We start from the raw sequence: 15,960 nt of genomic DNA, 5'->3' as shown, positions 1-15,960 counted from the left end.
CTTTTTAGCATTATGAGGCTTAGACAAAATGAGACAATGTATTTAAGGTGTTTTGTAAATGTTAAAAATGCTTATAAATGTCAACTATTGTTATCATAGTCTTAATTGAAAGAAGGTCACAAAGGGGCATTGGAACTAAGCCAGAATTCAGACCTAGGGTTTTTGAATTTGGAGTCAGGACTCTTTCTACTAGACCACACTTCTAATAATTACAACATTGCTTTTGGACTTGAAGGTTAATCAAATGCTTTCCCACAATAGTCAAGAAAATATTGTTAGGATTTTACAGGGAGCAAGAGAAGTATTAAGTTACGGTTCCTGCCCTCAAGGAACTGATAACGGAAAATAAAATAGAATAATACATGATCAAGTGCCCAGATGGGTGATTTAGACAGTAATGGGTCAGAGTGAGGAGACGATAATGTGAGCTAGAATTGATGTTTGGCTGTGAAGCAGATTTGTCTCATCTGTAGCTAGGAGATGCATCTATACAATGAGAATAGATCAAAACCTGAATTCTCATATTAAAAAACTCAATCCTACTTGTGTACTAGATTGACTCAAATGTAGATTAGATTAATGACAGTACTGGTCAGCTTCAAACAAAATTTGAAGTGATCCCGTTTTTGCAGATGAAATCATCTGTCTTTAAAAATGAGACATTGATAGGAAGGGTTACAGGATCACCAAACTTTTGTAGACATATTGTACATAGAAACCCTTTTTTAAAGTATAAATAATTATGAATGTATATTTAATTTTTATGTCTAAAGTTAGTGCATAATTTTTAAAATAAGGTTTTGTGTTCTATTCTAAAACTACCTGTTTGTTTATAGGTTAATGTTCGAAATGGAATGACCTTGCATGATTGCCTTATGAAGGCTCTTAAAGTGAGAGGCCTGCAGCCAGAATGTTGTGCAGTTTTTAGGCTTCTCCATGAACACAAAGGGTAAGAATCTTCAAACACATACGCAAGTTAGCTACTATGACCAAAAAGTACTTCCCAGTCTCAGATAACTGCAGCTCTTTCTATAGTCAGTGAATATTTACCTCACTGCAGAACAGTATCTACCCTTATTCAAAGCCTGCCAACAGTGACTCTTCTTGCCAGGTAGTCGGCTATGGTAGCCAAGGTCAATGCCAGTTTAGACTATAAAATTATACGTGTAAAGTCTCATGGAAAAGAATGGTTGATTACGAGCAGTATTGCCTTATAAAACAGAAGGGCAGTGTAGGGAAAACAAGTTCAAAGAAAGCCTGGTGAGAGATGAATAGTTGTCATCCTGAAAACATCGAAGGATGAAACTGGAAGGACCCACAACAAACAAGAGAAATGGTACAATGATGATCTGGCTTTGATAACACTTTTCACCGTTTAGGACAGTTGGGCCCACATAAGCATATACGCCAGGGAGGTCATGATTCAAAGAAAGGTCCCATATACGTCAGAATATTTATTTTGATACTTGTTGTAGTAGGGATAAACTGGAGCACAGTAGATGATCGTCACTTGGTGGATGGCTAGAATGATTGGGGGATGGTACGTGATTGTAATGGAACAATAGCTATGATGAACACAGAATCATGGGAAGAACGTGATTGTAATGGAACAATAACTATGATGAACACAGAATCATGGGAGGAACGTGATTGTAACGGAACAATAACTATGATGAACACAGAATCATGGGAAGACTTACATGAATTTAGGGAAAGTGAAGTAGAGCCAAGGAAACAATAGACCATGGAAACAGGAAGAACTGCCACCACAAAACAAAAAATTTAAAAATGTGAAATTACAGCCTCTAAGAAGAGATAGGAGTGATTTTTTTCCTCTTGTTTCTTATAAGGGCTTGCTTTCCGGAGGGGAGAATAATATATTGGGAAATGTAGGTCGTGTAACAATAAGGTATATGGATAAAAAGGAGAAAATGGCCAGTGGAGCCGCCATCTTTAGATTGCTGTCAGCACCATGGAAAACAAAGCTGGAAAAAGCAGCTAGACTGGATCAAGTAAACCAAGAAGAGAGCCTTGCTGAGAGAGCATTGAGGGACCAACACTGAAAGTGTCTGAAAGAACATAGGGCACAAACGGTATAGAAAAGGTCTTGGCCCTTCTTACCCCTCCTGCCTTTCCAAAGACTATTACACTTCTTGATGCTTGGCAAAGAAAGAAAAAGCATGTGAGAGCTGGCCCAGTCCATCTGCTTCACTGTCATCTATGGGGAATCAAGGAGAGTCACTCCGCCTGTTGTGTGGACTCTTTTTGTCCCATTTCTACGTGGACATAGACCAGAGCCGTACAGGAGGGGCAGGCACATTTGGGTGGTGAGTTGCATCATGGGAAGGAGTGCTCACACGAATGAGATCACAGATCGATATGAGTCCATAAGCAATTAAAAAGAAACCAAAGGCTTGCAATTATGGGATTGTTCCTAGGACATTATCTTGAAAAACACATGATAGTTTTTGTGAGATTGAATTTTGTTGAATCTTCTTAACATATCCCTCTGTAGGACTTAATTCTTTTTCCCGCCAATATTCACTTTTTATTATGGTTCAGAAATAGATGGCAACCTTCTGGCAGGAAGGCAGTCTGAACTTAATACTGTCTACTAAAAGATAAGTATTCAAAGCCTTTCTAGCTTGGTAGAAGGACCTTGGAGTAACTAGGTGGTGCAGAGCATAGAGCACCAGACCTGAGTTCAAATCCGGCCTCAGACCAAACACTTGACACTAGCTGTGTGACCCTGGGCAAGTCACTTAACCCCAATTGCCTAAAATTAAAAAAAAAAAAAGACCTCCTGGAATTTGGGCTTGGTCTAAAAGAAGGTCACCTGCCTAATTGTACCATTAGTGTAGTTCAGCACATTTTTCATAAAATTTATCTCATATCAGGGTGGCAACAGATGTTTAGAAAAGGAGAAACCCCCCAAATGACCAAATGTATTTTATAGAACATTTGAGGAGGTGTTGAGTCCTCAGGACACTGCCTTCGGCATCTCTACAAGTTTTCAAACTCATTCTTCTGCTGGATCTGACACACTGCCCCTTTCTCAGAAACACAGACGCCATCCAAAATCCATCCTGTGGTCTGACTATCCTTCGGTTGTACATTCATGGCCTGTTGAATCAGGGCAGCTCAGTTTGATAAATTCAGTGTCATTTCTTTCAAAAATTAACTGATCTGTTTGGGCTTGACAAACAGCACAAGCCAACTTGGTCCTCTGTGCTTTTGTAGATATATTTTCACCTGAGGAGTTTCACATTTCCACAATTGAGCCCTTCTCTTGAATGACAACAGTAATTGGGAGGTGAACCTGTCATCTCCCTGTGTACTGAAAACCCAGGGTGCAATGTTAGTTGTGCCCAAAGTGACCTTGGACTGCAGGGGCTACGCCATTTCCATGTCCATTTCTTCACCTTTCTTCAGTCCAAAGCCATTTACCTTTTCTGCAAGGAGACATTGATACAATGGAAATCTGTCTCAGGCCTTCACATTAATTGTCCTGACCTTCAAAAAGATGTCAGTATTTTCTGGTTTGTTACCTGTCTATGTGCGTCTATGCTTTTTGTGCATGGGCCACAGAGCTTGTGCGTGGTTTTGAAAAGTTTAGAGATTACCACTTGGGGTTGGACATATCATCCGTCCAACTCACTGGTCTCCTTCCTAGAGAGACCAAAGGCTGTTTTAAAAGGTCATGAAGGCTAACCTCAGAAGCTAAGAGGTTTAGTTGAAACTGTCAGTTTCCTGTATGATCCTATATTCTGGAATTTTAGTGAGATTTAAAAAATTTTTTTCTACCACATGGGAACAAAAATTTCTATAAGTTTACCACTCACTCTGTAAATAGTACTTCCTTTTACTAATTCTAAACTTCTTTCCACCTTTAAGGCATATTTCTCTTAGGTAATGGGAATGTAGTGAAGTCAACAGAAGCTTCTCCTCTCCTTGTCACCTTAGCAGGCCAGCTTCTCTGTGAGGACCCAGTAAGGACTGATAACAGAGTTGATAGGTGGGACTGCAAGAGGTCCAACCCATGCTGAGTTATCCCCAGTCTGTAGGATACCACAGAAATCTGAGCTGTTCTAGGGCTAAATAGGGTTTTCTTGAAGAAAGTTAATCTGATTTATTTTAGGGTGACATCAGGCCCTTTCTAGGACAGGCCTTACCTTCAAGGATATATTGGAAATAACTGTTTCTTACCTCCCTTTACCATTAGATTTGGGGTGAGTAGCTGATATTACAGATATTTTTTCATTTGATCCTTAGAACAACCCTGAGAAATGGGTACTGTTATTATCCCCATTTTATGGCTGAGGAAACTGAGACAAACAGAGGCTAAGTGACTTACCCAGGGTTACATGACTAGTAATTGTCTAAGGCTGGATGGATTTGAACTCCAGTTTTTCTAATTGTAGACCCAGTTCTGCACTATGGCACCCCCTTGTGGCCTCTAATTCAGAGAATTGGACTGTTTGATTTAAAGTCAGCTAGTGAGTAGGCAGTATGGTATAGACTAGAGGTTAAGGACTTGGCCTTGGTGTTATCAAGACTTGGTTTTAGATCCCACCTTTGACACATAACTGGCTTTGTGACATGGCAAATTGGAAATCATTAGCATAGGACTGTAACATTTTTCCATAGTGGCAAAAAATGAATTTTCTGTTTCAAGATGACAGCATTTTCATCAATATCAGTCCCTAGTATGGATAATGTAATTTGATTTTGATACATTTTAAAATTACTTTTAGGAAAAAAACACGTTTAGATTGGAATACTGATGCCGCCTCTTTGGTGGGAGAAGAACTTCAAGTAGATTTCCTGGATCATGTCCCCCTCACAACACACAATTTTGTAAGTTGCTTTTCCGTTTATCCTTGTAGTATATTTTTTTGCATTTTTAGATTCATAAGTTGGGAATTTCACATTCTCATAGCATTTGTGCTATTGAATCAGAAGCTGTGGTTATAATATAGTTTATAATGCAGTGCTATTCAGACAAAATATCTTTAAAATTCTTGTTATGGATTTCCTATGTTCTAGATCCTTTAATTTTGGGAGGTGGAGGGGGGGAGGGTACAACACATAGAAATTAAGTCATCTGACTTTTTTTAATTTACTAATTGTTTGACATAGTGTATAATGTTTTGTCCCCCATTTTCTTCATCTCCTAGGCTCGAAAAACTTTCTTAAAGCTTGCCTTCTGTGATATTTGTCAGAAGTTCCTGCTGAATGGATTTCGATGTCAGACATGTGGCTACAAGTTTCACGAGCACTGTAGCACTAAGGTCCCCACTATGTGTGTGGATTGGAGTAATATCAGACAGCTCTTGTAAGGGTTCTCTTTTTAAAAAATGTGTTGAATACTGTAATGGGGGAGGTAAACAGTGTCCTGGAAAATCAGTATTACAGGTGTTTACAGGGCTTATTAGACCTTTGTAATTAACAAGTCTGGGCTTACAGCATATTAATAACAACATCTGCAAAAGTGAAGGCAAAAATAGTATAATGTTGGACACTCACCTGGTGTCAGGGAGAAGTCATGTCAGCCAAATCTAGCATTCTGAGATCAGCAGATATGTGCTGAGCAGGCATCTAACCAACCAGTAGAGTCTTGACATGATTCAGTTAAATAAGACAACTGCACATAGACAGACTCGATAGGAAATTTTTAGAGATTGCGTAGCATTAGGTTTACAAGAATAGCTGAACATAAACTAGCACATACATCTTAGAAAACACATTCTCTCCAAAATGTGGCCGAAAATTGTGGAGGTATTCACATAACTGAATAGTGTAGACATCAGCAGGAACAGTACTTGGCCAGATGATTTTCTTTTCTGGATGAGAATCATTACTGAAATTTGTAGTCACACAGTAAAAACATATGTATTCCTTCGGTGCCTGTTGAGCTTTCATCTCATGACATTTATGTTCTTTTGAGTAGATTTGAAAAATAAAAGGTGCTACCTTAAATAAGAAGCTAGAAATCCTTGATTTAGACCATGAAAATGGCATTGTTCATGTGCATATGTGTATATGTCTCTTTTGTTCAAAAGTGCTTTTCTTCCAGTCTGTCCTATTATTTAAAATGTTTGGTGTTGAATTTAGTTGATAGGAAAATCTAACAAGAAGAACTAAATGAATACTTTTTTTTACTTATTGTGTTTTTATTTTTTAATAATTTAAAATTTTTTTAATTTATTTTTAGTTTTTAAAGAAGTGTTTAGATGAAAAGATAGAATTAGTTGATATTAAAATAGATACATCTAGACTGAAACAAAAGTAAATGTGGGCATTTTGTCAGTAGCTTCAAAGTAGCGATCAGACTATTATTTCTACAAAGCCCTAACTTGATTTTAGTAATAAGCTTTTCAAAATATCCTCTTTTGTCTAATGATCTCTCTTTACATTAAGGATACCCATTAATTGTCCCTGGACTCAGTCCTGCGGTGTTCATTGGCAGGTTACTAACTCTCCATTTCCTAATTGTCTAGTACGTCACTGGCGGTGCTGCCGGTGCCTCACTTTGCAGAAGTTTTAAATGATGGTGGAAAAACCTGAATATGGCTGAGTCATTTTGGGGGTTTAAAGCAATTAGTACTTTTGCAAAAAGTAGAGATATTAAATCAAATGGAAGGTGGTCTTTCTATACATTGCAGTAATAACTAAACCTGTCTTTATCCAACTTCATTTAGATTGTTTCCAAATTCCAATGTTGGTGATAGTGGTGTACCAGCACTACCTCCCCTAACAATGCGTCGGATGCGAGAATCTGTTTCCCAGATCCCCATTAGGTAAATTACTTTCTTTTCTCTTTTTTTTTCCTAAATTCAGTTTTATTTTATTTTCAGTGTCAAATTCTCTCCCTCCCCCACTCACAGAGAAGGCAGGAAAAACAAAACCCATTGTAAATTTGAATAGTCATACGTAATTAATTTCCACACTAGCCATGTCAAAGAAAGCCAAGAAAAAGGAAGAGAAGAAAATATGCTTCAGTCTGTACTCTGTGAGTCCAGTGTTTCTCTGTGCCTGGTGGTGGATAGCATGCTTCATCATGAGTTCTTTGGAATTATGGTTGGTCAGAGTTACCAAGTCTTAGAGACTTGATTATCTTTACAATATTGTTGTTACTGTATAAATTATTCTCCTAGTTCTGCTCACTTCACATTGCAGCAGTTCATACACATCTTTCCAGGTTTTTCTGAAACCATCTTCCATCATTTCTTACAGCACAACAGTATTCCATCACATTCATATACCACAACTTGTTCGTCCATTCCCCAGTTAATGGGCCATCCCCTCGGTTTCCAGTGTAGCCAACACAAAAAGAGCTGCTTTAGATATTTTTGTATATATGGGTCCTTTTCCCCTTTAATATCTTTGGGGTATAAACTTGGTAGTGGTATTGCTGGGTCACAAGATATGCATTGCTTAATAACTTTTGGGGCATATTTCCAAATTGTCCTCCAGAATGACTGGACTTATTCACAGCTTCACAAACAGTGCATTAGTCTCCCTGTTTTCCACAGCCCCTCCAGTATTTGTCATTTTCCTTTTGTGTGTGTGTGTGTGTGTGTGTGTGTGTGTGTGTGATCTTAGCCAATCTGATGAGTGTAAGCTGGTACCTCAGAGTTGTTTTGATTTTCGTTCCTCTAATTATCAGTGATTTAGAACATTTTTCATATGGCTATTAATAACTTTGATTTTTTTCCCCTTAAAAGTACTTAATCAGTCTTTTTATCATTTATCAATTTGGGCATGATTCTTATTCTTGCAAATTTGATAAATGAGACTTTCATCAGGGAATTTTCTGCAAAGATTTTTTCCCAATTTCCTGCTTTTTTCCCTGATTTTAACTGCATTGGATTTGTTAGTATAAAATCTTTCATAATTTCACGTAATCAAATTTATACATTTTTGCCACCAGTGAATCTATCTGTCTCTTGTTTGGTCATGAACTCTTCCCCATCCGTAGATCTAACAGGTGATTTCTTTCATGCTCTACTAATCTGCTTATGATATCACCCTTTATGTCTAAATCATGTACTCATTTTGAGCTTATCTTGAAATATGGTGTGAGATGTTAGTCTATGCCTAGTTTCTGTCAGACTGCTTTCCAGTTTTCCCAGAAGTTGTTGTCAAATAGTGAGTTCTTGGCCCAGTATCTGGGATCTTTGAGTGCCCATTTGCTTTTGTATGTGATGTACCTAATATGTTCCACTGATGAACCTCTCTGTTTCTTAGCTAATACCAGATTGTTTTGACAGTTACAACTTTGTAGTATAGTTTGAGATTTGGTAATGCTAGGGCTCTTTCCTTCTGTTTTTTTTAAAAATCAATTTCTTTTAATATTCTTGACCCTTTCTTTCTCTGGATGAATATTGTTTCTATAAATTTTTTTAAGTTCTATAAACTAGTTCTTTGGTGGTTTGGTATGGCACTGAAAAAGTAAATTAATTTAGATAGTGTTGCCATTTTTATTGTATTGGTTCGGCCTACCCATGAGTAATGAACATTTCTCTAGTTATGTAGATTGTCTTTATTTGTATGAAGACTGTTTTGTAATTGTGTTTATATAGTTTTTGTGAGTCTTGGCAGGTAAACTCCCAAGTATCTTATACCATCTATAGTTATTTTAAATGGAATTTCTTTATCATAAATCACTTTCCATAGCACTAAGCACATTTATTCATACTCCCTGTTGTTCACATGGAAGTGAATCCTGCCAGAACATGGGTGTGACTGAAATAGAAGAGTGAAAGACACTGAATTTAGAGTAGAATCATGTACACTGTGTTTACGGCATAAAGTTGCCATAACCTCCCTTGGGCTCTATAGCAAAGAGACATTCATAGTGTGCATTATTTATTCAGTGCTTCAAAGTTTATAAAACACTTAGGTTACAACCATAACTTAGTTAACAGAAGTTATCCTAATTTTGCAGAAGATATATTCGTATTCCAAGTTCACCCATTTTCACAATACTCTGCTACTTTGGGACATGGTTCCAAAGACATAGTTCTCAGGGTTCTACTTTATTGGCCTTGTGGGCCAGTTATGACTTATAAGTAATATAACTGCTTCAGCCGATTGAGTCTTGAAAATCAAGTCAAGTTTTGTAAGAGTTTGAGACATAGATACTTAATGCTATAAAGAGTTCATTCATGGGGCAGCTAGGTGGCGCAGTGGATAGAGCACCGGCCCTGAAGTCAGGAGGACCTGAGTTCAAATGCAGCCTCAGACCAAACACTTGACACTTACTAGCTGTGTGACCCTGGGCAAGTCACTTAACCCCAATTGCCTAAAAGCAAAAAAAAAAAAGAGTTCATTCGTAAAATTACCTAAAATTAATGCAGGATATGAAGCATCCCAAAATAGTAGAAGAGTGATTTTTTTTTTCAAGGGTTGAAAATGTTTAGGGTCATATTATATGTATAAACTTAAACCAGTTAACTTTTCCAAATTATTATTCATTATGACATTCCTTTCAGTATGTTCATTAGTATACCTGTTGTAAAGTTGGAGAGATGGTCTGGTCTCGTGGCTGCTTGTTATTAGCGCAGCAGATTTGTGGAGTCTGAAGTAGACTGGGAAGCATGGCCTGCTTTTACCACACCTCTGCTCAGGGTACTTGGCACTTGTGCGTATTTCTTTAGGTGTTATAATGCCATAATTTTTACAGGGAAAATTTCTGGGTGCCAGGAAGTTGTACTGAGTACATCAGAGTACTTCTCAAAATCTGTGTAGTGTCTTAAACTCTGGTTCAGCATGTAATTGTTCTTAAGAAACAGAAGCAAAATGCTATTTGTTCATTTGACTCTAAGCAAGAGAGCAGTTGTCTTTGAAAATCATTCCTTTTGACATGGCACTGGTCAACCCAACATTTAAATTGTGGGGCCAGGCCCTCAGATGGCATAATTAGAATAATTTGGGCAGTCTCCCTTAAGGAAACTTAGAATTGTTTTTATTTTTTATGATTACTATGTTTGACAGGGGATTTATTTTATTACTATGAACAGAGCACAAGCTAATCCTTAGAGCAACTAATGAAAATTATAGCTATACTTAATAAAAACTGTTGGAGGTTCAGAAAGTGGTTATTTTTAAGGGGTCTGACAACTGATTTCACAATTTTTAATCCCAACTGAGAAGCTGTTTTAGCAGTTAATTTAAGGTGAAAGCCTGTTGGGGGGGGGAGGGGAGTCAAAAGTTAAATAATGCCTAATGCCCTAACCGTTTTTCTGAACATGTTAGGCAGGTCTTACCTCTTACCAACTGTCAAAATTTTCTTTAAAGACCTTTAATTTAGTCTGTAAATTAAAGTGGGCAAGTTTCAACTAGTTAAATGGGTTGGTGAATACTTCCCTGTCCTGAAGATGCTTTAACATTCTGGACTAATCTGTATAAATTATTTAAGAGGAAAAAATTTATTATTATTATCATCATTATATGTATTCCACTGTCCTTAGGATTTAATAGCATTTCAATAGGCTAGCGCTTAAAAATTTTTCTTACTAAAATGATAGAAAGTTTTGCTAAAGAAACTAATCTCTCCCATTTCTGGGAGTGAGCTCTAGGAGTCTGTATAAACTCTTGTTACAATTTGTGTCCAGACATCTTTATGAGGGAAGCAATGCAAATGTATTTTACATATGGTGAAGTTTAAAGATGACTGAGCCTCTTTTTCCTCCTTGCTAGTTCCCAGCACAGGTATTCCACGCCCCACGCCTTTACGTTCAGCACGTCGCCACCGTCCTCAGAGGGCTCCCTTTCTCAGAGGCAGAGGTCTACATCTACCCCAAATGTTCATATGGTCAGCACCACCATGCCAGTGGACAGTCGGATTATAGAGGTAATGGGACTGCTGGAAATAAAAACTGCTTAGCACTAACCTCAACCAGGAAGAGATTTTATTTTCTAAGTTAGATATCAATGCTGGATTTCAGACTAGAAATATCATAATGGTTTCTAATTCCCGTTTATGTTTAAAGTTGCCTTGCTCCCTTTATAACATCTTTTGCCCAGCTGAGTAATATGTATGGGAGTGTTGGGATAGAGGCATCACTGCCTAGAGAAATCCTAGTGTTAACCTTTCTCTTCCAAACTTGCACAGGTACTGAGCTAGCACATTAATGGTAAGGAATGCCGGTGTTTTGGCCTTCGGTGTAGAGGATGAGGGAAGGGCCAGCTCTCTGCAAGGCATGAAGACGGCTCTAGTGTTAAATGTCTGGGAACAAGTTGCAGGATTTGCAGTATCCCATTTGGGGAGGGGTTCTGCCTTGAGTAAAGTGCCCAGAGCTTGGCTTACTAGCTGCTTTTTCTTTTCTCGACTTCCTGGTGGGGTGTTTTTGTTTCCTTTTCTTTCTCATTCCTCTTTCGTAGCAACTGAAAACACTCAAATGCTACCTGTGTTCTTTCTTCTTTATTTCTCATTGCTTTGGACTAGAATAGCAGCCTGAACACTTCTCCCAGGGCGTGGTGCAGACGGTCATGTTTGAGGGCAAGAGTAGGTATCCTTCTTCATGCCTTTGCTTTCTTGTGATTAACAGGATTGCCCAGACTGTGCCACACAGTGTAGGATCGAGGCAAGAGAGAATTTTAACTCATGAACTTCTTGCCACACTAGTTTCCACAACTTCTAACATTCCTATTGCAACTTGACAGGCTACCTACCGTAGGGAGTATCTTTGCTGTCTTGTTAACTGTTTCTTAGATTTTTGTTTGTTTAATTTCATATATGTCAGCACAGGCAAGTCTTAGATTATTTTTTCCTTTTTTTTTTTTTACTTGAAACTCTAGTTCTTCTCTGATTGGTTTCTATAGCATTCATAAATTGTTTGTGTCTCACTTATAACCTGTGTATGTCTTTTCATTGATAGTTTGATTGCTGCTTTATTTTTGTCAGTCAACACCTGAAAACTCTTGGCAAGCATGTGCCATTTAAATGGCAGGGTATTTATTCTAGCCTCCAAATAACTACCTTTAGGATCATTTACTCCACCAGCTGTTGTTGCTAGTAACTAAAATGAAAGCTAAGCTCCCATGCCCATCTAATAAAGCTTTTGGCTCCAAACTTTGGATGTGCTCATCTGAATGAATGATTCAGTCACACAGGTTCTTCCTCTCTAAGCAGTTTTAGTAATAGAGGAAAATTTCAAAGGAAGAAAATTCAAGTGTTTCTATTCTAATAAATGACTAGCACAAGAATCTTAATCATCCCTGTTCTTTGAACTCAGGTTCAGTTTCTACTTTTTCCTAGTTGTTTACAAATTCTATAGTGCATGTTGTGTTTTATTTCAATTTTTGTATTTATAATTTCTTTTGACAGTTTCTAAAAGGACAAAGCAATACAACCTTGGGAGTGCCTGCTGGCTTAAGATAAAGCATGTATATAGGTTGAGGAAAGGAAGGCACTGGAGTAGAACTCATCTTAGCACATAGGAAATCTTTGCTCTAGTTTGTATTGTGATGTACGTTAGTTAATTAAAATCATTAGATTGGTTTTGTAATGGGGTCAGAATTCAAATCTCAAGATATCTCAAAGCATTTAGAGAAACAGTTTGCTAAGAGAGCCTGAAGAACCCAAAATATAAAAAAAGCTTTGGTTTTGGTGTTAGGATTGTTAATTTGCCTTATTGGCCCTTGTTTAATTTTTTCCTTGCCAAAAACCTAAATGATTTTAAGTATTTTTATATATTTTTATAGCTACTTATTACTGTAGTTACTTACACATTATTATTAGCAGTGGGTATTCACGAGGAGAAAATGAAGTCATTTTATATGACGAAGTAAATGAAGCTTGTGTTATCCTGCCAGTTGAGATTTCTGTTCATTAGTTCTGAATACTAGTCACAGAAGCAGGCTTTCAAAAGAAGGTCTACAGCGTCACTCCAGAAGGTCTTTTATTTAAGATGGAATTCTAGTGAGGAGGCTGGAGGCTGCCTGCTACAGTGGGAAAGAAGACTGGACCAGGAGTCAGGAGACCTGTTTTCTAGGCCGGACTCTGCCACTCTGTGACCAAGGCCCAGTCACTTCTCTCCATGCAGTCACTGTCCACTTCCAAACCTACATTTGGACTCGCTGAATGCTTACACGGAGTTAGAATAGTCAATAACGGCTTTGTGTTGTGTGATCTACGTTTCACTGAACCCAGCAAAATTATGACTAAAAAGAAAATTAGGATTGAACTAAAGACAAGGCCATCTTACTTGGCTAACATTTCAGCAGTCTTTTGTTGGGGGGGAATTGGGGGTGATTTCCTATATTTAGCAAATTAATGTAAGCCATTTTATTCCTTAGAGTAAAATTCTTGCAGGATATTGTTGGTCATTTATATTTGTTCTGTTTAGTCAAAAGAGAATTACTCAGGTTATATTTATATAATTTCTGAATTCTAGATATTTCACAATCTGCTTTCCATTTCTGCATATCCTCCTTATGCTATCCCTTTCCACTAGGGAATCTATTCCAGGGTAAAAGCCAGTCATTTTTTCTTTTCTGTTTTAGGATGCAATTCGAAGTCACAGTGAATCAGGTACTTGTATGCCATCACATAACAAACAGTAAGAATGTTTTCTTTTCATCACTCTGGATTTCCTGTCGGCTCATGTGTATCCTGATTGCTTTTGTCTTTTTGTGTTAAGCCTCACCTTCAGCTCTGTCCAGCAGTCCAAACAACCTGAGTCCAACTGGCTGGTCTCAGTCCAAGACCCCTGTTCCAACACACAGAGAAAGAGCCCCAGCATCCGGTACACAAGAGAAAAATAAAATTGTAAGTATGGTCAGCTTGATATATTGTTTCAAAATAGTGAAAGATACTACATTTATTAAGTGCTTACTATGTGCCCAGCACTGGGGATAAAAATTGAAGAAAGCCAGATGGCTCTTGTTTCTAAGGAGCTTATGTTCTAATGAGGGGAGAGGCACATGAAGGGAAGGTAGAAATCTGGCAGCATGGTGGGGAATGGCCAGGAAGTGACAGTGCAGCCTGGGCCGAGAAAGGAAAGGGGAAATCTTACCTGAGTCCAGGGAGGTCCCGGGATCAGAGGCCAGAGTTCTAGTAGGAAGGGGAGGAGGACAGAGTTGAGGACAAGTGCCTGAGCACAGGCTATAAAAGAGAAAGTCAGCAGTTTTATTTGAAGGCCTTTCTAATGTATGTTGGGGAGACGTAAGTGTTTTCACACACTAGTGTTCAAAAACATGAAGTATGCTGGTGGTCATCTGTGGGTTTATTTGCCCCTGTTATATTCTGACATATTTACTTGTTCCAGAGGCCACGTGGACAGAGAGATTCGAGTTATTACTGGGAAATAGAAGCCAGTGAAGTCATGCTATCAACCAGAATAGGGTCAGGTTCATTTGGGACAGTGTACAAGGGTAAATGGCACGGTGAGTACAAACCAAGCTGTTTATTTCAAATTTCATTCCTTTGAAACTTACTGTGTTTTTAGGATGTGAGAATATAATCCAAAAAAGGCCAAGGAGGTCAAGTTCAGAATTCTGTGCTGAATTTAGATTTTTACATAGTAGTTACCTTCCCTGGGAGCAGGTGGAGCAGATGAAAAACAGCATTTGGATAGGGGAGTTGGGACAGGGACATTAAAAATCAACCAACTTAGGGGGCAGTTAGGTAGTGCAGTTGATAGAGCACCGGCCCTGGATTCAGGAGGACCTGACTTCAAATCCGGCCTCAAACACATAATGCTTACTAGCTTTGTGACCCTGAGCAAGTCACTTAACCCCCACTGCCCAACAAAAGGGGGGAAAGAAAAAGAAAACAAAAAACAACCAACCTTTTATAAATATTCATGTTTCCAAAGCCTTGGAAGTTCTAACATTAGTGGCAAATAAAAGTTTTTGTATTGTCAAATTACATGTGTCATGGTGAAAGTTCATTGCCTGTAATTGACAGATGTACAGAGGATGTAATTTTCACATTTTACCTTGAGGTTAAAAATGTTTAGTTTATGAAAATTGTTGTTCATAGTAATGACTATAAGTCATTACAAAAAGGAGATAGATAGATATATATATGTATATATATATAGATATATATATATATAGATATATCTATATATATATCTATATATATATACATATATATATATATATATATATATATATATATATATATATATATATATATGCATATGCATATGCTTAATAAGCTATATTATGCTTAAGAACTCAAAAGACCTCCGAAGGGGCTAGACTCCGGGATAGGTGGTTTCACAGGCCTCTGTTTGCCTTTGGTCAGCTCAGCTTTAAATCTTTCTACACTTTAGGAGGCATCTTTCATGAGTGGTGGTTCCCCTACAACCCTTCTCCAGAGTGGCTGCCCTTCTGGCAGTGAGCCTCTCCAGACTTAGCTGCCCTCATCTTACTGCAGTTCAGAGGCAGAGTTGATACTTGAGGCCTTTTCAGGTGGTAGGACCTGCTAGGGCCTTCACTCACTGTCCTAGCCCAAGGTCACCAGGGCCACAGTGAACCATGGAAATAACACTTTTGTGGAGGGAGAAGATCTTATGACTTTTAACATGATAAATGGGCAGGTTCTTGTTCAGTTTTCCTCATACGTGTTTTTTTAAACTAACAAGTAATAACATCAACTCACATTTGTACATGTACATAAACTTTCCTTACAAGAGCCGTAGTTATTGGCCCTGTTTCTGGGAGAGCGAACGGGCTCAGAGAAGTGAAGAGACTTGTCATGGGTACACAGAGCAGAGGCAGCCTCCAGGACCGGACTTCTGACTCCACGCCCACTGGGCTTTCTAGTGATCCCGTGCACTAAGAGGGAAAGCTTCTAGCAGTCAATCCCAAGGCTTTGTTTTTCTTGCTTTCTCAATGGGGGAGCGAGAGAATTTGGTATTGAAAATAAAATAGAATTGAATTTAAAAACAAACAAAGAATTAGATCCCAAGATTAAGACAAACAGAACAGGAGACATTTGCA

General features: G+C 38.1%; 1 protein-coding gene across 4 annotated transcripts in view; it reads left to right on the top strand.

Moving 5' to 3' along the window:
- The window catches only part of RAF1 (Raf-1 proto-oncogene, serine/threonine kinase), a 75,717-nt gene that overhangs the window by 47,261 nt on the left and 12,496 nt on the right, over positions 1 to 15,960 (top strand). For 3 of the 4 annotated variants that reach the window (XM_078152212.1, XM_078152213.1, XM_020981083.2), the window contains 9 exons: positions 837 to 949; positions 4,755 to 4,857; positions 5,178 to 5,335; positions 6,702 to 6,800; positions 10,705 to 10,858; positions 11,453 to 11,512; positions 13,513 to 13,540; positions 13,650 to 13,777; positions 14,277 to 14,394. In XM_078152212.1, the coding sequence (XP_078008338.1) occupies positions 837 to 949; positions 4,755 to 4,857; positions 5,178 to 5,335; positions 6,702 to 6,800; positions 10,705 to 10,858; positions 11,453 to 11,512; positions 13,513 to 13,540; positions 13,650 to 13,777; positions 14,277 to 14,394 (961 nt within the window). The remainder of the gene's footprint in view (positions 1 to 836; positions 950 to 4,754; positions 4,858 to 5,177; positions 5,336 to 6,701; positions 6,801 to 10,704; positions 10,859 to 11,452; positions 11,513 to 13,512; positions 13,541 to 13,649; positions 13,778 to 14,276; positions 14,395 to 15,960) is intronic. The other variant, XM_020981084.2, reaches the window with a different exon arrangement.

This window comes from Phascolarctos cinereus, unplaced genomic scaffold (genome assembly GCF_003287225.1).
Source record: "Phascolarctos cinereus isolate Bilbo 61053 unplaced genomic scaffold, phaCin_HiC Scaffold_4;HRSCAF=312, whole genome shotgun sequence".
Lineage (NCBI taxonomy): Eukaryota > Metazoa > Chordata > Mammalia > Diprotodontia > Phascolarctidae > Phascolarctos > Phascolarctos cinereus.
Note: the sequence above shows the minus strand (reverse complement) of the source record. Positions and strands in the feature narration are given on the sequence as shown.